The sequence below is a fragment of the Puccinia triticina genome, chromosome 6A, assembly GCF_026914185.1.
Source record: "Puccinia triticina chromosome 6A, complete sequence".
NCBI lineage: Eukaryota > Fungi > Basidiomycota > Pucciniomycetes > Pucciniales > Pucciniaceae > Puccinia > Puccinia triticina.
This window is the reverse complement of record NC_070563.1, coordinates 5,020,607-5,043,401: the sequence shown is the minus strand read 5'-3', so window position 1 is coordinate 5,043,401 and position 22,795 is coordinate 5,020,607. Positions and strand designations below refer to the sequence as shown.

The following is a 22,795-nucleotide window of genomic DNA, read 5'->3' as shown; positions in this document are numbered from 1 at the left end:
GAAATGATACCTTTACTTTGGGCTGACCAGATACCTGTTGCAGGTGAATCAGTCGATAAATTTGCATTCCGACGTTTTGACAATGGTAGATGCAACCTTGATACGATCCCAAATGGTACTAGCTCGATTCCCCTCTGCTCAAATAAAACGCCCAAAAACTGCTCCAATCTCGGTGTGGTCATGAAAAATGAATTGCCTGAGAAGAACGAGACGGATATAGGCTGTTAGCAATCAATTTTGATTGTCCCAATGATCAAGAAAAGCTGATCAATGTTTTGTGCCAATTATATGTAAAAAGGGTTTTTGTTCAGAGTTAAAATTGCTCTCAAAGCCATTGCATACATCTTTTTAATTGGAACCTGGTCCCAAAGGAAATTTTCGTGGACATTCAATTACGCCGACAAAGAGGTCCAGATGATATGCCAGCTAGCATGTGTACATTTCCAATCAATCCTGATGAAGTTGTTTCGAGTGGTAGCACACGAAGATTTCTGTCTGACAGCTATACAGATCGGATTGTGTGCATTCTTTCTCTTTTGATAGCTCTTGATTGTCAATCCCATGGAAAAAGTGGAGCCCCATACCTATGATGTTCCAGCAAAGGAATTGCACATCGGCAACATTTTCAGGAAAACAAGAAAAAAAGACAAGCGCTCAAACTGGTTTTTGGCTTCTCTTGGGAACTGGGGGCTGTACCGCATATGTACCAGTTATCAATTTTGGGCTCGGAATACGCTACCTAACAGTCCTCTGAGTTGGAGAAGCCTCTCCTGAGATCCCGGTCGTTTGGGATGGTGTGATGAGATTGAGGAAGTGGAAGTAAATAATCTATCAAGCAGCTTGCATGATAACACCTCGGTCATAATTTGGGTGGGCTCACCGGGCCACCGATACATAGTATGGCCCCACCCGGCAAAGAGAGAGTGAACCCTCTTTGGAATGGGAGAACAGGGAGGCAGTTGATTGATATGAAGACTTGTCTCAGAGGAGAGCCTGAGTCATCCTCCCCCGGGGAAGGAGGATAGTTGCTTGAGTGGGGGGATCCGCCGTTGGTATCTCATCTCGTCCTGCTCCGAATCGCCGCCAGTCAGAACAGCCCGGCCCACCCAGAACTCCTCACCGCAACCCACAACAAAGACCACCACTCCAGGAATATCAGGAATATGGCAACAACCAACCCTCCACTCCACAGGCAGCATGCCACACTAGCACTCGACCTGCGCGTCAGACTGCTCTAATGCGTCTTCGCTGGCGCCCTGCCGAGCTCGGAGTATTTCGCGAACCGACTGTCAAGCAAGGCGGCAAGCAAGAAGTCCATGGCCCTCCATCTCAACTGTCTCCTGGGCCAACTGGCCACCATCCTCGACTCCAAGCCCAACAAAGCCATCCGTCAATTTGTTCCAAGCTGTCAGTATCACACACACACTCTTTTCTGCCCGGAAACGTCTTTCAAATGAAACGGTACAAACAACTTGATTCTTCTTTTTGTGTGACTCAACAGATGACCTTAATGAGTCCCTCTTGCACCTCCCTAATGCCCTCTCGGCCAACAAGGACGCAGCGGAACTCCTAATCAGCGAGAAGGCTAGCTTGGTCTTCGAGGCCGAGCCCGAGATCGTCCAGCTGGGACAGGACCTCCAAGAGATTGAGCTGCTTGACATGCGGGGCTTCGTCAGCGCTGGAAAGCAATTCTTTATCTGCTGTCTACAACCCCGGGTACTCATGAATATTCTTACGCAAATGGCTTGTGCGTCTTGGTTGACATCTTCATCCTGGAACTATCAGATCTTCCTGACAAAAGTAACAATTTAAGTTCTGTCAGCACTCAAACCAACAATCTACTCTGACTTACCTCAAACCACATTCTTCCGACTGATCCAGCTTCATAACACTTACCTCAGAGTACTCCATGGCTCCTCACGCACACTTAACTGCGTAGTTATCCTTACAAGTGAGAAGAAATACAACACATGCTCCCAAGCCAGATAACTGGCAGTTTCTCCGACCTGGAGAACTGGCAGCTTTTCCAAGCCGGAGACCTTGTAGCTTTTCCGAGCCGGACACCTGGCAGCTTTTCCGAGCTGGAGACCTTGTAGCTTTTCCAAGGCGGAGACCTGGCAGCTTTTCCCAGCCGGAGACCTTGTAGCTTTTCCAAGCCGGAGACCTGGCAGCTTGTCCCAGCCGGAGACCTGGCAGCTTCTCCGAGCCGGAGAACTTGCAGCTTTTCCGAGCCGGGGGGCTCCAAGCCGGAGAACTGGCTGCTTTTCCGAGCCAGAGAGCTGGCAGTCTCCAAGCCGCAGAACTGGCTGCTTTTCCGAGCCAGAGAGCTGGCAGTCTCCAAGCCGGAGAACTGGCTGCTTTTCCGAGCCAGAGAGCTGGCAGTCTCCAAGCCGGAGAACTGGCTGCTTTTCCGAGCCGGAGATCTGCCAGCTTCATCTGGCAGCTTTTCACCTGCTAGCTTCTCCAAGCCAAAGAACTCCAAAAATCGGAGATCAACTGGCAGCTTTTCTGAGCCTGAGACCTGCTAGCTTCTCCAAGCCAAAGAACTCCAAAACTCGGAGAGCTTCTCTAGCCACAGAACTGGCAGCTCCGAGGGCAGGTTTTAGGGTTTTCCGGAGAACTGGTTGCTTTTCCGAGCCGGAGATCTGCCAGCTTCAACTGGCAGCTTTTCTGAGCCTGAGACCAAGCCGAAGAACTCCAAAACTTGGAGAGCTTCTCTAGCCGCAGAACTGGCAGCTCCGAGGGCAGCTTTTCCAATGCGCAGCAGCCTGTAGCAGAAACTGGGAGCTGGCAGGTTTTTCCGGAGAACTGGCTGCTTTTCCAAACCGGAGATCTGCCAGCGTCAACTGGCAGCTTTTCTGAGCCTGAGACCTGCTAGCTTCTCCAAGCCGAAGAACTCCAAAACTTTGAGAGCTTCTCTAGCCGCAGAACTGGCAGCTCCGAGGTCAGCTTTTCCAATGTGCAGCAGCGTGTAGCAGAAACTGGGAGCTGGCAGGTTTTTCCGGAGAACTGGCAGCTTTTCCAAACCGGAGATCTGCCAGCGTCAACTGGCAGCTTTTCTGAGCCTGAGACCTGCCACCAAGCCAAAGAACTCCAAAACTTGGAGAGCTTCTCTAGCCGCAGAACTGGCGCAGAACTGGCAGCTCCCAGGACAGCTTTTCCGAGCCGGAGCGAGGTCAGCTTTTCCGAGCCGGAGAGCTCAAACTGGGATTTCGAGCTCGTTCCTGCTAAGGCTGGAGTCAACTCTCCATTTCATCGGGCTGAGCCAACCGATGATATCAATTTCATCGGTGTGCAGCCTGCCGATTTTTATTTTCCTCGGTGGGCTACTAGCCAAGCTAAATTTTGATCGGTTGGCTTTGACCGAGGATATAAATGCTTGGCTAGGGATTCAACCAAGTGTTATTTCCTCGGTGAACACCATGCGAGGAAAGCTGGCCCTGACCACCACCGATTGAACATTTTCATTGGTGGGGAGTCCTCCCGAGACTACCTTGGGCCTTCCCAGGGCAACTTCAACTTGGATGAGCAATTCATCGGGCAAGTGTTGGCCGAGTTTGCCTTGGATGCATAATGCATCGGGTGAAATGCAACCAATTTTAAAAGGGTTGAGGGCAACCCAGTTAAGCGGGGATGCACTCAACCCAGCCAAATATGCTGGCAGTGAGATTTATTCAATTCTCTGTTTTGAGGCAGAGGGATCAACTAAGAGGAACACAGTATAAATGATTGAAGAGCCTTGGTAACAAGTTCATCATCAAGCACAACAAATGTAGTTAGAGCAGACTAGAGCCAGAGGGATAAACAGTAACATCAGATGGAATGCTTTGTGGTAACAGCAGACAAATTTCTGTTGTAGAACTAAGTTTTGGCGGTGCAATGTGGTCAAGTACTGCGGGTGTAGATCAAAAAGGATATTGAGTAGGGTACGCAGGGTATGTAGTGCTAGAAATGTAGAAGGAGGCTACGAAGCAGGTAAGATTCAAGGCACAAATTTCATGCTAAGGCAGCGATATCAGTCTCAGAACCACTAGAGTCCCTGATGCAAACTCTGCAACAAGCGGAAGAACTTAACTTAGCAGAAGGGATGACTGTACTTCTGGAAGACGCCAGAGATTCACCGGATGAGCTGAACTCAGCTTCCTCTTTGGAAGAAGTCACACTTGCTGCTTTCCGTTTCTTGCGAGTACAGATTTGTTTTTGGATTATGCCAGGCGGTCCAACGTAATTGGCCTTGCCAACAGGAAGATTCTTATTTAGTTGAGCTTGCTTGGGGAGGCTCTTAGTTAGCCGAGTCTCTTCATCAGGGTTGTGTCCAATGGTACTTACACCTCCCAAAGAAGTGTTGGGCTTGGGGGGGCCTGTCAATTTGAACCAACCCTTAGCAAAAGCCATTATTATCCGCTGGGTTGTTCCGATTAACATGTTGGAGGGTTGCGCGCAAAACTCATCAGCAGTGATGTTCTGATTGTTCTCACAAATAGAGAGTGTTACACCGAGCTTGCACAGCCTGGGGGCTGTATTGGTACCGGGCCAACCATTCTGCCAAGTACCATGGGTAGCCTTGCCTGTGATGAACAGGAGGCGGTCAGGAGGGATATTTATTAAGCTATTCAGCAAGCATGGGGTAACTTACTCAACGCTTCTCCCAGCAAATTGCGCACCTTATTGCCATTGGCTTTCTTGCTTCCTGAAAGGGATCAAGAGATCAGAATCTACCTATTTGAGGACTCAACAAGATCAAAAGAGATTTACCTTGGTCATAAGCGCATGCAGGCGAATCTCCATCAATTCCATGAGGTCTCTTTCTTCTGTTAAGCGGTGCGGGGAACCTTCCTCAGACTTCCTTGACTGCCTGCTTCCCGGTAACAAACTTGAAGAACGAGTTGCACTGATTGGTGTCGAGAGCTAGGATGTCAAGAAACTCCTCTGCCATAAGACTACCTCTGGTCAAAAGGACAGGCCGTAAGGCATCATGCGAGGCAAGGACAACATAACCCTCAACCTGGCGCGCGGTACTCAGGCTTTGCAGCTGGGAATGAGTAGAATAGAGGTTCAGTGATTGCATGCTGGGTAGAGCCAACCCTCAGAGATGTGTACACACCTCTTGTTTGACTTTGCGGAGCCAAGTTTTGAGACTGAAGCAATCTTGTGGCATTGACCTGTGGGCGGCAGTAGGTTTGTCTGAAGTAGGTATATCACCGATTTTGGCGTCTGGTTGATTCTCCCCCATGTCAGCACAAGCAGAAATCAAGTCAAGGTAATCTTGATCCTTCCATTGATCCTTCTCAGCCTGGCTCAGCTGGCGCCACAGTTCTCCGCATTTCACAGCGCGTTTGTTTGAGGACAGACCAGCTGTGGTAAGAAAAAAGCACAGCAATAGGTTAGTGAAAAACTAATCTTTCACTGCCAATGCAGTTGTGTCAGACAGCGCTATCCGTGCTTGCATCGGACATTTTCATCTGATGTTACATCAGTTGAAACATCCAATACAACATCCAGCCAATGCAACATTGCGCGCGCCCAATGTTGCATCGCACTGGGCCTATTTAATGTGGGTCTTGGCAATGTAACATTGCCAAGGGCTCAACCAATAACATTCTTGGTTGATGTGGGGTCAACCACTCCCCCGGCCAATGCAAAGCCCACCCGAATTTGCATTGGCATTGGGTGATTTTACATTGGATGCCTGCCATGCAATGGCTGACTTGATATCGGATTTGTCAATTTTGAATTGGCCGGTAGTCATCCCTCATAGGCCTTGCTTGACTCAACCTTGCCGTTTGGCGAGGTAACCTTGGCTGCGGAGACCGATGCAATCCCCGGTGGATGCAATCAGTAACCAATGCAATCCCTGGTGGATGCAATTGTCTCATCAGTCCAGAACCGTTCATCAATGAGGGGAAAACATTTGCGCCTACCGGCTCAGAACTGGTCATCATAGAGTGTATGTACCTAGATGAACGGCTCAGACCCGGTCGTTTTGAGGAGTGTACACTCTGTATGACAACCGGTTCTGAACTGGTTGTCCAGGAGGGTACACTTTCTTGATGACCAGTTCTGAACCGGTTATCGCGAAGGGCATACATTCTTCAAGGTGACCGGTTCAGAACAGATCAAGGTACACCACGGGGCGGGTTTCTGGGAAACGGCCCCATTTGATGGACGCTTTTGCCCTCGAAGCGTCCAGAGGATGCTCCCAGAGCATCTGATGGACGCTTCCGCAGCAACATCATCACTTGGACTCTTTCCAAAAAGCGTCCAAGTGTTGCTTTTGCCCCGGAGCATCACTTGGCCGCCAAAAACATAGCATCTATTGGACACTCTCCATCAGGAGTGTCCGATGGACGCTTTTTGTGCAGATATGCGCACCAACAATTGGGCACTCCAGGATGGACGCCAAACAAAGCTGCCCACCGGATACTCTAGGTTGAGTGTCCGGAAAAGAAGGCTGTACGGAAGCGGCTCTAGAATCCGCACCCATCAATAGAATTCGCTACAAATTGGATCAATTGAAAGATTCTATGCAGGCGCTTCATTTGAGTGCACAAGACTGTGATGAAGCTGAGGGAACGGTGTTGATTGCAGGGTTTGAAGTTTGGTCAAGCTCCCATTGGGGGCGCGCGCCCCGCCATAGGAGAAGGCACGATGGAAACTGCTATAAAATCCACGCTCAGAAATATAATCATTTGAAACCAAGATCAATCAAAAGCAGAGATCCAGGTGATTTAATTGAGCCAATAATGATGCAATAAAGTTTATGAGAAGGTGTCCGGCAGACGAAGCAAGAAAGAAAAAAATATAGAAGCTGCTATTCTCACCCAAACTCTCTGGAACCAGGACCAATCAAAAGAAGAAATCCAGGTATCTATTTTGAGCTAATAATCATGCAATAAATCTGAGGGGAAGGTGTCCGTCTCAGGGTTTCAAATTTGTTCAAGTGACTTATTGGGTGCGCGCGCTGCCGTTAGAACAGAATGCTAGACAGAAAGCGCTGTACAAACCACAATCTTCAATGAAAATTGGTACAAATTGGATCATTTGAAAGGATAGATTCAGGCAGTTCTTTTGAAATACTTAAGATGATACAAAGCATGGCGTAACTGGCTTGCCATTTGGAAAAAAGCAGCCATCAGTCCCCCCACCCATTCATTAATTTTTTAAACTTAATTATTCTGTTTTATTTTATCTTTTGATTTTGCAGAGAAAGCAACCAGAAACTGGCCAAGCCTCTACCACAAATGCACAGTACACCATATGACCATTTTTGACACAATTTCTGACCAAAATGATAACTCAGAGGAAAAACAGTAAGAACAATATCACATTTGTTGAAGCTAAATAACATCATCAACATTAATTTCATCTTCTCCCCCTGAATTGTTCTTATCAAATTCAAATTTATGTACACCCCAATTCTTTAAGCCATCTAACAAACATTTAACCGTATCTTGGTTAGAAATATGTGGTAGGTTTGTCTGAGAAACTTGATGATGTGAAAACGGGTCATGGAGCAAAGCAGTGTTGATCACAAAGTGTCTGTTGTTGGTTTGTTCAACTTGGGCGGTCATGATTTCTGTTTCTTGGCGCTCAATTTGTGCCGGTCGGATATTCTTGATTGGGCAGTTTTCTCTGTTGCAATTATGCTGAATGTTGATGCAAGCTTGAAAATCCTGAAAAACAAGTCATACAGTTATTTATTTTATTTATTATTTCGATAAAAAATCTGAATTAAAAATTCCAAAAACTCACCCTTGCGTTACAGTACTGCTTAGTCTTTTTCCAAGAAAAACCCGCATTGAATAATGCTCATTGATTCCCTTGAGTTCAAAGTGATTAATAAGGATGTCAAACTTTGACCTTGCGCTTGAGTGAAATTCCCATAATGATTCAACAGATCCAACAATCAATTCTCAGCCGTGTTTTGGGATCTGGAAGGATGAATTAAAAGGATTTCAATGCAGAAAATAATGGACTTGCCACAACAAAACTTCCTTGCTCCAAAACTTCATGTTGCTTGATTTTAACTTGAAAAACTTGTCTGATTTGGTTGCTTGAGCAGTGTTCAGTTAATCGCTGAGGTACACCAAGCTGTTCTTCGTCAGGAAATTCAATCACAGTGCCAGGGCACTATTAACAGTGCCAGAGGCACTATTCACAGTGCCAGGGCACTATTAACAGTGCCAGAGGCACTATTCACAGTGCCAGGGCACTATTAACAGTGCCAGAGGCACTATTCACAGTGCCAGGGCACTATTAACAGTGCCAGAGGCACTATTCACAGTGCCAGGGCACTATTAACAGTGCCAGAGGCACTATTCACAGTGCCAGGGCACTATTAACAGTGCCAGAGGCACTATTCACAGTGCCAGGGCACTATTAACAGTGCCAGAGGCACTACTCACAGTGCCAGGGCACTATTAACAGTTCCAGAGGCACTGCCAGGGCACTATTAACAGTGCCAGAGGCACTGCCAGGGCACTATTAACAGTGCCAGAGGCACTATTCACAGTGCCAGACGCACTATTCACAGTGCCAGAGGCACTATTCACAGTGCCAGAGGCACTATTCACAGTTCCAGGGCACTATTCACCAGGGGAGAAAGTGTGGAACTCTCTAGAGAGTGCCAGACTGTATGTTTTTTGAGTAACCCAGACTGATGTCAACTGTTGAAGCATGTGTAACTCAAGCTTAAATCAACATTGATGTGATGTTCAACTAAAGCTGATCTTATCTATAATTAAATATGGTGAAAAAACAGATTTTCACCTTGGCCAATTCACAACTCCAGTGCAAATCAACTTGAACTGTATTTGAAGGATTAGTAGGCTCTGGGCTTGTGTCATGGGCTACTGTCACAAATTGCGGATGGGACAACCTTCATTCTTCTGCCGGATCCCATGAGGTAAGATCCCAAAATATAGCCAGATAAGTGCCGCAGTAGACTGCAATTTGGACCAGTGCATCCATTAGAATTCCAGGGAGGTTGAATTGAACTTCATAGATCCCAATATGTATTTAATAATTTCTCTTTAATGGCATCTCAAGACCTCCCAGGTTGTTGAGGCTGGCTCCATGGTGAATTCTGCCTGGAGCCAGGTTGATTGGTGAAGTATGGTGGTGGAAACTTGTGGCTGTGGGCCCTGGGGCAAGAACAAGTAATATTCTCTCTTGAGTCCTTGCTCTCTCACCAGCCCCTCTGCCCCATGCTCACACAGGTGCTACATCTGCTACCAACTGTTTAAACATATTCCAGGTTAGCCCGGGGCTTGGAGGGCACTGTGCTCAGTCTGCTTGTTACTGGGAACAAGTGCTGGGGTAACACAGCCTGGTGAGTTTGCTTTCAAGGGCTGCTAAGGGGAATCACTTCCCTTTCACTTGTGTGACATGTCCACCGTGATGTTTGGCCGAACGTTAGGGTGGACACAAACATGGTCCGCTGAAAACTGGTGTACACCCTGATGCTCCGCCAAAAATCAGAGTCGACATGGCATTGTATCAATCACGGCCGGTCATTGAGGGGAATGAAAAATCTTGGTGACCAGCTGTAACAGTAATCAAATGGCCGGTGCAGGTGCTAGTCATCAAGAGACTAGCACCCCTCAATGAACGTTTTGGTTCCAGAAATCAAGGGAAGTGACAGCTCCTCTTAATGACTGGTCCGTACCGTTCATTGAGGGGAGTTAGAACTCATCCTGACAAGCGGTACAGTTGGTCATTGAGAGGAGGTGTTCCTCCCCTCAATGACCGGTGCAGAACATTCATTGAGAACAGCTATCACTCCCCTCAATGTCCGGCACCCAATGCTCATTGAGAAGATGTGTAGCTCCCCAATGACCAGCACAGGAGTTCATCAAAGGGAGTTACAACTCATCTTGATGAGTGGCCATTGGGAAAAGTTGTAGCTCCCCTTGATGAACTCCTGCACTGGCCATTGAGCGAAGTAACAACTCCTCTCAATGACCAACTGTACCGTTTGTCAGGGTGAGTTGTAACTCCCCTCAATTACTAGCAAAGGAGGTCATTGAGAGGATTCACAACTCCTCCTGATGACTGGTGTGTACCAGCCCTTTGGAGGAGTTGTTACTCCCTCCAATGACCAGCACAGGCTGGTTGTCAAGAAGGGCTACACCTTGCCTTGATGACCGGTCTGTACCATTCATTGAGAGGAACTGGAAGGGTAGACGATGACCAGCCAAGACCGGTCATCAAGAGGAGGTGTAACCACCTTGATGACCGGTACAGGTGACCATTGAAGGGATTCAAAACTCCTTGATGACCAGCTGGATCAGTCATTGGGAGGTGTAACCTTCCCCTCAATGGCCGGTCAGTACTGGTCATCAAGGGGAGTTACATTACCCCTGATGACCGGTACAAACCAGGCATCAGGAGGAGGAGTCACTCCAAGTCTCCCTTCAATGACCACCTGTACAGGTCATGGAGGGGAGTTAACAACTCATCCCAAAGACTGGTACAGACCAGTCATCAGGAGGAGTTGTTACTTCCCTTGATGACCACCTGTACCAGTCATCAAGGGGAGTCACAACTCCAGCCGGTACAGACAGGTCTTCAAGAGGAGTTCTTACTCTCCTCAAAAAACCAGTGCATGAAAATTGTTGGCAGGAGCTGTACTTCCCAATAGGCTAGTTCCTATGCCTCAAACTAAATATAGAATTTGCCTCAAAATTGTTGGAAAAAGCCAACCACACCAGAAAAAAGAAGATAAGAGACTATCATGAATTTAATCCTTCATACAACTTTATATACACTTCATCCCAAAATGGCTTGAATGAGTGATCACCAGACAGCCTACACACACAACGTACCCTTCTGAATTTATTTATCACAGATGCTCTCAGTTGGCAGAAAAAATTCAATGTTTATGGAGAGTGAATTGAACATCAATCAGTCATTGTCATGTTCTGCCAAATCACAATAGGAAAGATGATGAATTATGAAATCTAGACTTGTGAGTAAGATAGGCTACGTCATTTGAACAACAATTCATGAGGAGTGAATTGTGAGTTCAAACTACTCAACACATCAATTCATCATACTTACATGCAATAGTTTCCAATGAGTTATAAAAACAATCAAACAAAAGTTGTGCACTGACATTGAACTGACTTCAAACCATTTGAATGATAAATTTACGGCCTGTGGCTCTCTAGAGAGTGCCACTCTTTTTCCCCTGGTGATTAACAGTGCCAGAGGCACTATTCACCGTGCCAGGGCACTATTCACAGTGCCAGAGGCACTATTCACCGTGCCAGGGCACTATTCACAGTTCCAGAGGCACTATTCACAGTGCCAGAGGCACTATTCACCGTGCCAGGGTGCTATTCACAGTGCCAGAGGCACTATTCACCGTGCCAGGGCACTATTCACAGTGCCAAAGGCACTTTTCACCTTGCCAGGTGACTATTAACAGTGCCAGAGGGACTATTCACAGTGCCAAGGCACTATTAACAGTGCCAGAGGCACTATTCACAGTGCCAGGGCACTATTAACAGTGCCAGAGGCACTATTCACAGTGCCAGAGGCACTATTCACAGTGCCAGAGGCACTATTCACAGTGCCAGAGGCACTATTCATAGTGCCAGAGGCACTATTCACAGTGCCAGAGGCACTATTCATAGTGCCAGAGGCACTATTCATAGTGCCAGAGGCACTATTCATAGTGCCAGAGGCACTATTCACAGTGCCAGAGGCACTATTCATAGTGCCAGAGGCACTATTCATAGTGCCAGAGGCACTATTCATAGTGCCAGAGGCACTATTCACAGTGCCAGAGGCACTATTCATAGTGCCAGAGGCACTATTCACAGTGCCAGAGGCACTATTCATAGTGCCAGAGGCACTATTCACAGTGCCAGAGGCACTATTCATAGTGCCAGAGGCACTATTCACAGTGCCAGAGGCACTATTCATAGTGCCAGAGGCACTATTCACAGTGCCAGAGGCACTATTCATAGTGCCAGAGGCACTATTCACAGTGCCAGGGCACTATTCACAGTGCCAGAGGCACTATTCATAGTGCCAGGTGTGAAATTCACACCTGTGACACTCCAATTCTTTGGTCCCAAACCAAATAATAAATGATCTCATCATTGGTTTGGGACTGTATAGCTCCCTGAGCTGAGGGGGCCAGCTCCCCATGTCCATGGTTTGGGACCGTGTAGGTCCCTGAGCTGAAGGGGCCACCTCTCCCCAGTCTCAGGAGAGTTCAGCAGATCAATCCAAAGAATCATCAGCTCATCCAGATCCCCTCACCCCACACAACCCCAGCTCACCCAGCTCCCTGCGCAACCCACATACCCAGCTCATCCAGCTCCCCGCACCCCACACATACCCAGCTCTGCCAGCTCCCCTCACCCCACACATACCCAGCTCCCCCACCTCCCCTCACCCCACACTTACCCAGCTCCCCCAGCTCCCATGCCACCCAAATACCCAGCTCACCCAGCTCTCCTCACCCCACACACCTCCTGCAGCTCACCCAGCTCCCAAACCCCGGAAATACCCAGCTCAGCCAGCTCCCAAACCCCGGAAATACCCAGCTCAGCCAGCTCCCCTCACTCACCCCCACACCCCCAGCTCCCCCAGCTCCCTGCATAACGCACATACCCAGCTCACCCAGCTCCCCGCACCCCACACATACCCAGCTCTGCCAGCTCCCCTCACCCCACACATACCCAGCTCCCCCAGCTCCCTGCACAACCCACATACCCAGCTCTGCCAGCTCCCCTCACCCCACACACCTCCTGCAGCTCACCCAGCTCCCAAACCCCAGAAATACCCAGCTCAGCCAGCTCCCCTCACTCACCCCACACACCCCCAGCTCACCCAGCTCCCCGCACCCCACACACCCCCAGCTCTGTCAGCTGGCAACTATTGCAGAGCCACCGTGACATAGAAATAATACAAATAAAACCATAAAAAGTAGTGTTACATATGAAAGAGACATTATTACTCTTCTATATATGTAAAACTACGCAGAAACACTAAAATACATATATAAATAATTAATTACTCAGCTTTATGTAATTAATATGTGAAATATTATAGAAGATTCTTATTCTACGGGTAAAATAACCTACGGTACCTCACTTAGAAGTACCCTAAATTATTATCCCTTCCTTGTGTAAACTAACTTCAAAGTTTGCGCAAGTGCATCACGCCCCGCGTGGATGCACTTGTATGCACATATATATATAAGTACATATATTTACACCCATTTTCACTGACGTAACTGAGGTGTTGTGTATAGTTTAAAAGATGGCTTTATTTGTTGCGTGGCGCACCCAAGCCCGCGTGCTCTGTTGCCTAGAGCTCAAGCCCGCGCTCCTAGTGTACACATATGCATAATGCATAAAATAGCCCGCAACCAAAGCGCTCAAAGAATGGGCCAGAATACGCCCCAATAGCAATATTACATGTGTTATATGACTTGTACACATGTAATTAATCACCAAACAAGATGTAATTACCACGTCATCCAATATAAAAACATTCTAGATGGAAAGAGGCTCTTGCAACGTGCACAGGAGACACTAGAAAGCGCCCCAGTTTCTCCCAAGCCTCACTACGTATAAATTACAACTGTAGTAAATATGTAGAAGGGGTCAAATGAACTGCAGCACTCAATAAGAGCCTCCAGAACACGTATGAAGCACTGCTTGCACGTGTACAAGTGCACAGAAGACAGTTCTAGTACCTTCTGTGGCACATTTCCACGGAAATGAGCGTCACAGAACCCCCAAACCAGCCCCCATGACGTGTAAGGCTTGTGTAAAAACACGCAGAACCTCTGTAAAAGACTCTTGGCAACCCTTGTATCCAAGCCCCAAGGTTCCACAACCCACAGCGCCTTCTAGCGCAACCAAAATGCCTCAGAATGCGCCCACAAGTGTCCCCTTGTCCCCTGAGCGCCCCTGGAGGCCTGCCTAGGCTATAAAAAGGGCCCTTTCTCCGCCCAAAAGGAGATTCCCAGCTTTAAATTATCTACTAGAATTTTACCCGCCTTCAACAGCCTCATTAGCCTGTGATTTGCCAGGTAAAATACCTACTTTTGTGATCTTTAGCCCCAAATTCCGCCCTGAAGCTGTCCAGTTACCACTCTGCCCTCAAGATTACCTCTTCTGAGCGCCTTCAACTGCCCAACTTCACGCCTGAAGAACCTCAAGTGCCCCTAGGGTCTTATACTAGTAAGTTTAAGCCCCTTCTCTTGAGATTCTCCGCTATTTCTTTCTGGGATTTGAAACACCCCTGTTTACAGGCCCCAGTTCTTCATTCTAGAGGGATTAAACACCCCTGATTTATCTGGCCCCTCTTAAAATTAATTATATTCATTTTGTTACGTCAAATTGGCCCAAATTGGCCCAAATTGCTTTATTCTTACGCCTTAATTCCCAACAATTATGTTGGAATTAACCCTTATAACTTTGTCTTAGAGTTTTACAACTCTAATCTCTTGCTTTGCACCACGTGTAGCTAGAGGGATATTGTCCTTGGCATCACGTAGGCTGACAAGCTCACCCAACCCCACCACTCCAGCCAGCTCCCCCAGCTCCCCTCACGCCACACATACCCAGCTCCCCCAGCTTCCATACCACCCAAATACCCAGCTCACCCAGCTCTCTACATACCCAGCTCACCCAGCTCCCAGCCCCCCCACACACCCCCAGCTCACCCAGCTCCCAGCTCCCCCAGCTCCATGCAAACCACACACACCCAGCTCCCCCAGCACCTAGCACCTCACACATATTCAGCTCACCCAGCTTGCAAGCTGGCTACTATAGCAGAGCCACCATAACATACAAGATAAAAAATATAACAAAAATAGTACATATGAAAGAGATATTATTACTAAACTCTTACATATGAAGCTACTATAAAACAAAATATGAATCATGAGAGAGACATTATTACACCCTCTTTCAATTTTATAAACTAGGGCTCTGTTCCAGTCCAGTCCAGTCCAGTCTAGACTCTAGTGCAAGAACCGTATGAAACACTCCCGGAGCCTGGGAGAGGCTTGCTTGGCGGGGCGGCGGTCCCGTGAAACAAAGGGAGTGGAACCCAAAATCAACAAGGTTTTGGAGCTGGGCCTGGGTTTGTTGGAGTCCCGGAGCCAGTGTGATCTTGGCCGGCTAGGTAATATTCAGCCATATTTGGGATTGCACAGCATTCACATAGAACCAGCAACTCCCGGGACTGTCTGCCAATAAAAACCCGTCACGACCCGCCAGCCTTCCCCTGATCTAATCTGCACGACCCTTGAAACAATCCCTTGCCATCACCAAGCATCTTCCCTCCTGAGCCGCCGTCCCCAACCACCACCCAAAACAAACCCAAGATCCCAAACCCAATGAAAACCAGCACCAAGCCAGCCCCAGCAAGTCGCACCATGTACTAGGGCAAAGACAATGACAAGCGACGGGAGACGGCTGGCCGCAAGCAGGGCGGCTCGAGACGCCGGGCGGGCCAGCAGCGGCTTGAGTACGCCGGCCTGGACGACAACGGCCATCCACTAGACCATGTCCATCCTCACACAGACCCGGCCAATAAAAGGAGTCCCAAGCAGTTCGGCGTCCTCAAGATGGAGGCCATCATTGAGCGGCGCCGCGCCCACTCCATTTGCTGGGGCGTCCGGTTGATCTACATTGCGTAAGCCGTCTCGCACTCAATCCCTCCTCTGCTTCCCTTCATGTGCGGCCCGGCCATCAGGGGCCATAATTAGCCGCCCTTGCTCTGAGCTCCAGAAATCCCCTCTTGACCATCACAGCAGACACATGTACTCTGCGCCGGATATATGCACATACACCCCCATGGGTTGTTGTTGTAGGGGCCATGATAAAAATCCCGGGATGCCCAACTCCTCACCAAACGTGTGGATGCTAGTGTACTGACTTTATCTGATCCTCTCCCGCCGCAATCCAGGATGTATATTCTTTCAACAATCACCTCCACTGAAAACAACTTGCTGCCGCTCATGTTGAGCCGTACTTCCTGAGCCTTTTCGGCCACCACAGCTCGCTTGCAACTGTAGGAATCATGACCCATGTGCACTTCCATCTCCCAACACATGTGATGGAGTATTGAGTCTGACATACCACTGCCGTGGTTTTTTTTTGTTGGGTATCTATCACTTTTCCAGATAGCTTTTGCTGTTGGGAAGCCGCCTATGAGCAAGATTATGGATGTCTTTGGTTGGGCTGAGGGCTTCCTAGTGGCAATTATGATCTACCTAATAGGCGAGTGCATATTGGCGACTTCCAGATCCACTTTTTTATGGGTCACTGATCAGAGCTCACTCCACAGGCGCCATCCTCACGGCCTCATCCAAGGGGGTGATCCAGCACGGGATTGGCCAAACAGCAGCGGCCCTAGGCTCGCAAGGCCTGCAGCTATCACATATGATAATTGTAGCCAACACATCCTCGCTGACCTCGTGGGCATTGCTGACCTGGACAATCACCTTGCCGTGGATATTCACGACCTGGATTGGGCCCGTCGTTGGCTCCTGGTTCCTTTCCAAGGGCGCCTTTGGCTACCGGACAATCTACCTCGTCTTTGGGCTTGCGGTCCTGCTCTGCGCCAGCTGGCTCATGCTTGTCTTGTGGATGGAGTGGCGCAAGCTCAAAAGTGAAGCCCGCCCGCCTGCCCGAAGGATTGCCCTGCCCACTTCCGACCTTGACCAGGAGGACCAACCCGGGGGCCTTTGGAGTCCCCCTAACTCCCCCAACACGATCCTCTACAACTCCCGCTCTTCATCTACTAGTCTCTGGTCAGAGGCCTGGGAATAACTTGGCTCTGTCGGGCTCGTCTTGTTGACTCTGGGCTTTGGCCTGCTCCTGTTACCGCTCACTTGGTTGATGAAAGAACCCGGCGTCAGCTGGTTCACTGGTCCGTCTGTCTTCTCATCCCCTAACGTGGTAGCTCACCCTAGATCTGAAGCAACTAACTTGACGTCAAATCTTGCCAATTCCAGTCACAAGATGTTTGTTCTTCATTGTTGGGGTCATTGTTTTGGTTTGTTTTGGAATCTACAAGAACAAGTTTGCCAAGTTCCCGGTTATCCCTCCACGACTAGTTGAACACTGCACGGTCCTCTTGGGTTTGGCAGTGTGCTTCTGGCACTTTATTTATCAATTTATGTATGAGAGCTACTTCACCAGATTTCTGCAGGTACGATTCCCCCCTATGCTCACATGTTTGAAACATTTACCGCTGAAGAAGGGTTTGGCCGCTGAGCTGTGATTCTTCTTAGGTGGCCAGGTTCCTGTCTGCTGGGGACGCACAGTACGTCGAGCTGTCCTACCTTTTCATGTCCTGTGTCTCGGCCATCATCTGCGGATTGCTTGTCAAATGGACGCGGCAATACAAGATCTGGCTGGTGAGTCCATCTTAGCTAGCTGATCTTGATGTCTGATCACAGCTTTCTAACCCAGGTGACTGTTGAAGGTTTTCGGGATATTATTGCATGCAGTGGGGACACTGCTGATGGTCCGAAGCTGCAAGCTGGACAATCCGATGATAGAGATTGTGATTTCGCAAGTCATTGGGGGCTTTGGGGGCGGCTTCACAACGCTAGCCTCCCAGCTGGGAGTGCAAGCGGTGGTTGCGCACCAAGATGTAGGCATCTCAACGGCGGTCTTCCTGACAATCACCCAGATTGGCGGGGCGGTGGGATTGAGTCTTGCGGGCTTGATCTGGACCTTGCGGCTGGAGACGGCGCTATCCAAACGTCTGCCGGCCTCAGAGCAGGGCAACATCCCCAAGATCGTCAGCGACTTGCGCTTTGCACTCACGTGCCAAGGCAACAAGCACACCAAATTAAACAAGGCCTACGTCAACGTCCAGCGCATCCTCAACTGGCTTGGCGTCTGGGCCCTCCTTCCCTGCTTGATCTGCGCTCTCTGCATGCAGAACATTGAGCACTTTCTTCATATCACCTGTTCCCAATCGTCAAGGATGTCATCAAACAATGGGCAAACAAGGCTCAGGAGTCTCTCAACGCCAAAGGATCTGGTGGTGGTATTGGCTTTATCCCCGCAAGCGCTTCAAGCTATTTGAGTAGCTTTGGTGGTGGTGGTAGCCAAACTCAGTCCGGTTATCAAGCTGTTGCTAGCTCGAGCTACATCACCCAGTATCACGCCTTGGGGCTTCTGTATGCTATCAGACAACAGGATCAAATGGCAGTCTCAAAGCTCATCCAACAGGTGGGCAGGGGAAACAGTAACACTCTGAGAAGTCCTTTTGCCCTCTGCATGTTGATTCGATTCGCTAGTAAAATTATGGACAAAGACCCAAAGTTTGTACTCATTTCTATCCATTCCCCAATTATTTCAGTAGATCTTACTCATCTCCCTCCGCGTTTTTTTTTGTCCTCCATGTGATCAAACCAGTCTACACAAACAGATGCACGAATTTCTGGAAGGTTTTTTGAGGCATAAATCTGATATGGTCAACTACAAAGCTGCTCAGGCATTCTGCGAGATGCAAAACATGACTTAAGCAGAATTGTACCAGCCAGTGGCCGTCCTTCAGTTGTTCTTATCTTCTCCCAAAGGCGCGCTCAAGTTTTGCGCTATCAGAACGCTGGCCAATTTAGCCTTAACTCATCCCCAACCGGTTCAAACCTGCAACCTTGATATAAAAAGATTGATAAATGATGATAATAGAGGTGTTTCCTGCCACCTTTGCCCTCAAGACCTTGCTCAAAGTAATTGTTTTTCACACTTGAACAAGCTTATTGTCAGCACCACACCAATGTAATTTTTTCTTTTTTTCTTTGTAGACTGGAAATGAAGCTTCAGTTCAGCGCCTCTTGAAACAAATTTTGGCCTTCATGTTGGAAATTTTGGATGAATTCAAAGTAACCATTGTCAACAACAAGATCCCTTTGTCACAAAACGCCCCGCATCCAAACTTGGAGAAAAAATTAGTGGTGGGCGCAGACAAGATCAGCGAGATTACCCTTGGCTCATTGGCAGCTACTCCCAAACGCCTTTTCACTCTTGAGATCAAAGAGCTTTGGAAGAACAGCCGCGCTGCAAGCTTTGCCCAATGTTGCGCAGAAAACTCACTAAAAAGAACTAATGCTATATGTATTTATTTTTGAATCATTGAGAGATGGGCATAAGTCACTACAAATTCTCTGATTGGTCAAGTTCGAATAAATTTTCATGGAATTGTTATGCTTCATCCTCCAGAACATCCTCTTCTTCTTGTTCTTCCGGGTTTTCTAATTCCATCATGATCAATTTGCCCCCAATGAGTTTTCTCCATATTTCCTGAGAGTTCATTATCAATAAATCCCACTCCTCCTTGAGAGTTTGTTCAGAATCGTCTGGAGCTTCAATAAAGGGGCAACTTCATCTCAGCAGGGCTAAGCAGTGACAATTCCAAGACATCCAAAGACAACAGTGAGATTTGGCCAGGTTGCCAAAAATCAATTGGAGTAAAGTAACAGGGAATCTGTATTCTGAACATATTTCTTGCAAATGAAGTGGGCCCTCTGAAAGCTCCTCATTGTCTGTGCCACCTCAACAAAAGAAACATCCCATGAAATTTCAGTATTGGGGTAAAGGTCACCTTATTAATTACATGACCCACTATTTTGTAGCATTGTACCTATATTGTTGAGTTTCCTTGATTTTTCAACAGACCATTTCAGACCTTGTCTAGCCTCTCTTGCTATTTGACGCAGCTCGTCCTGACAATGAGTGACCTGAAGGTATGCACGGATTCCATTTATAGTATTCAAATTCACCGCCCATGGCTCTGAAGGATGGTTTAGTGAACCTAGATTCCAAAAAGGATTTTTGATCTCAAAAGCTTTGACCTCGTCAAATGTTGGGGTCTCTAACTTGATTTCAGGGGAGAATATAGAGTTGTAATGATCAGCCCGGTGATCATATGCAAGCAGTTTCTTCCTGAGAAGAGACATCTTGGCACTCATCAACTTCTTAAATCTTGCTTGGGCTCGAGTTCCTAAATTTTGAAAATTTAATCATTATCAGCTACATAGAAATGCTTTATAATTCAAAACCTACCAGATCCCCTTTGATCCCACTTCCTTTGGATTTCAATGACACCAAATTTTGCTTTGTAAAGCTTTGACTTGCTTATTTTAAGCTTGATCAACGCCTTGGTTTGCGGTTCTAGATCAGATGCATAATTTTGAGTAACCTTAGTTTGATTTTGTTCAACGTTTTTTAATTACTAACCGGACCCGCCTGCTAAATTCCGAAAATTATCTGATCCAAGTTGATCAATAATACGTTCTATCTCACTTTCCAGAAGTATCAATGTATCAGGAAGTTGCTCTAATTGCTGCAACTGTGCCTCTGTTCGAGTTCTTCTCCGGGTCTGGCAAAGTTGAAGCATATCTTGACTGGGTTTTTAGAACATCAAAACAATTCAGATTTAATGACTGATACCAACCAAATAGATCAAAAATGATAATTTTAACTGACTGGGTCTCCCAGAGTTTGTCCCCAAGTTTGACAAGAGCTTCTACTTGTTCTCTCATCTCCTTCTTGGTATCAGTCTCAATTGCTGACAGCTGGATTTGCCTTTGCCGATCCCACTGTTCCTTGAAATAGGTCAGTTCATAACCAGTTTTTTCCTGTATATTTTTCAAAGCAGCCTCCGAGTTTTTCATAATGATGAAAATGTTTTTGGCTCGCTCAAACAGAAAGCGGACTGATTTACTTGATTAACATACAGATGTTGAATTCAACAAGATATTGTGGATTTCTCACATGAATAAGTTTTTCCAATCTCATTGTGATGTTTGAATTGAATATTGAGTGCCACAAGTCTGTGAGATTTTGATGAGTAGCGGAGGGGGCCGATCAAAGGTGATGCAGAAGACCATCTTCTTTCTAACCCTTCACCATCGGACATTCCCCAACTTTTGTTTCGCCTTGGATTGTATCGAAGCTGGCAAGACCACTCATGTACATAGGCATGGAATACACTTGTTCCGAGCTTAAAGAGATTGGAATGGAGTTCTTCCAGAAATTGGTTCCCCTAGAAAAGACAAATAAAATTATTTCAATCATCCAGTGAGCTACCAATGGCTGAATATAACTTCCTTACTTGGACAATACCCTTTTCAATATGACATCCAATATCATATAGAAGAGCCAATTTCTTCCGACTGACCCCTTCTTCTTTGGTACTTTTTATGAGATTATTGATCATAGTCATTGGGAAATAAGCCCTAAATTTAGTTTACATTGGTCGGATTCAAGAAGAATCAGGCTGAGCGACTTTAACAGAAATGATTAAGGTCTCAAAGCAAGCAAAAGACAAACTTTTCTCCACTCTGAACAATGTTAATGATTCAGATCATTTGATCATGTCGACAGGCCATTCCAAAGAGACCAGTTTTGTCACACTCCTTCCAGGTTCCGCCGGTCCTCACGTCCTCTGCAGCAGTGTGGCTCTGAGTACATGGATCCTAAAATGGAAATGTGAGTTTTCAAGCAATACCATGTTTAGAGCATAGAATGTTTTTTCCTACAGATTTTCCAGTATCCGTAACTCTCCGACTAGTCATGTTCATGTAGTTTTCCATTTCAGATACTTTGTCCGGGTTTATAAAGAGGCTAGGTGTATTTATAGTTCCAGGTATTTCCAAACTTGCTGCTTTATGACGTCTGTGCTGGAAATTGCCATCCATACATACTATGTAATCTGGCTTGTTTCATTTCTTTGGGACATGAGGCCCATAACACGCTGGACAACGATTGGCCATCTTGTCCATTGATCTCATAACCAAAAGCTTTTCGGATATCAGTTTTTCCCTCCTTAGCATTTCGCAAAAGGCATCTACAGCAGAATAAAGTGTTCTTCTCCATTGACGAGTCTGTTGAAATTGGGTGGTCAATCACAGTTCAATTAAAAGGAGATAAAATCAAACTTACACAAACTGAGAATTCAGAATCATCTACATTCCTTTTTGGAATCAAAATGAGTGGATTGTTTGCATCCAAAAACTCGTCCAGTGCTTTAGAGAAGGGTAACATAGCAACTGCACTATGCTTCCAGATTATATGGTGGAATTGTAACAACCTTATTGAAAAGGCTGTCCTTGGGAACTTGGGGGATCCACCTATATAGCTCATTTGGATGAGTCAAACTTGATCTGGCTGGCATTGACAGAAGTTGACTTCAGACTGCTTTCAAGCTAAAGAGGGAAAATTTCACTCAGTTTTGCAATTATTTAAAAGATTAAAATAGACTGGTAGCAGAACTTAAAACATCAACCAAAACTATTGGCCGACTTTGATTTTCACTACACTGGCATCCAGGCTTCCAGTCGCAATCCCAGTTTTCAAGATTCCCCCATGAGTTTGTTTTTGCAGAACACTGGTAGAACCAGGTGAACATTTGAGTGTATACCTCCTCCCAGTTTTTTTCTTCCAATATTTCCCGTTGTTTGTAGTTTTTGCTTGTGAGGTATTGCAGAAGCCCCCGCACCTGCGGATCAACTTGGTCAGTTCCGGGTAAATCAAGATTTTCACCATTGGGATCAAAATCAATGCCTGGCTCTGGACCAGTATTGTGAGGAGTTATAGTTTCTCCACAAGGGTTTGATGGTCTGATGTGTGGCGGTGCAGATTGTATGAAGCTCTGGCTGCCACATTCCGATTCCTGAATGTATTGATTCCCTTTCTCCGTTCTTGGTTTTTTTGGCCTCCAAGACTTCTTTCCACCCTCACCTTCAAATCCCCTCATTTTGATTTTGTCTGAAAATTGGTAGTGGAGTGACTTGTAG

General features: G+C 47.0%; 1 protein-coding gene across 1 annotated transcript; it reads left to right on the top strand.

The window, feature by feature from the left end:
- Positions 1-1,316: 1,316 nt before the first annotated feature.
- Positions 1,317-18,519, top strand: PtA15_6A595 (uncharacterized protein; the record flags this gene model as incomplete). Its single annotated transcript, XM_053170316.1, has 11 exons — positions 1,317-1,407; positions 1,502-1,671; positions 16,003-16,065; positions 16,160-16,256; positions 16,324-16,789; positions 16,898-16,908; positions 16,994-17,190; positions 17,273-17,398; positions 17,467-17,886; positions 17,976-18,316; positions 18,411-18,519. 11 exons carry the CDS (start codon positions 1,317-1,319, stop codon positions 18,517-18,519), a joined length of 2,091 nt encoding a protein of 696 aa, XP_053021520.1.
- Between the last annotated feature and the right edge of the window lie 4,276 nt (positions 18,520-22,795).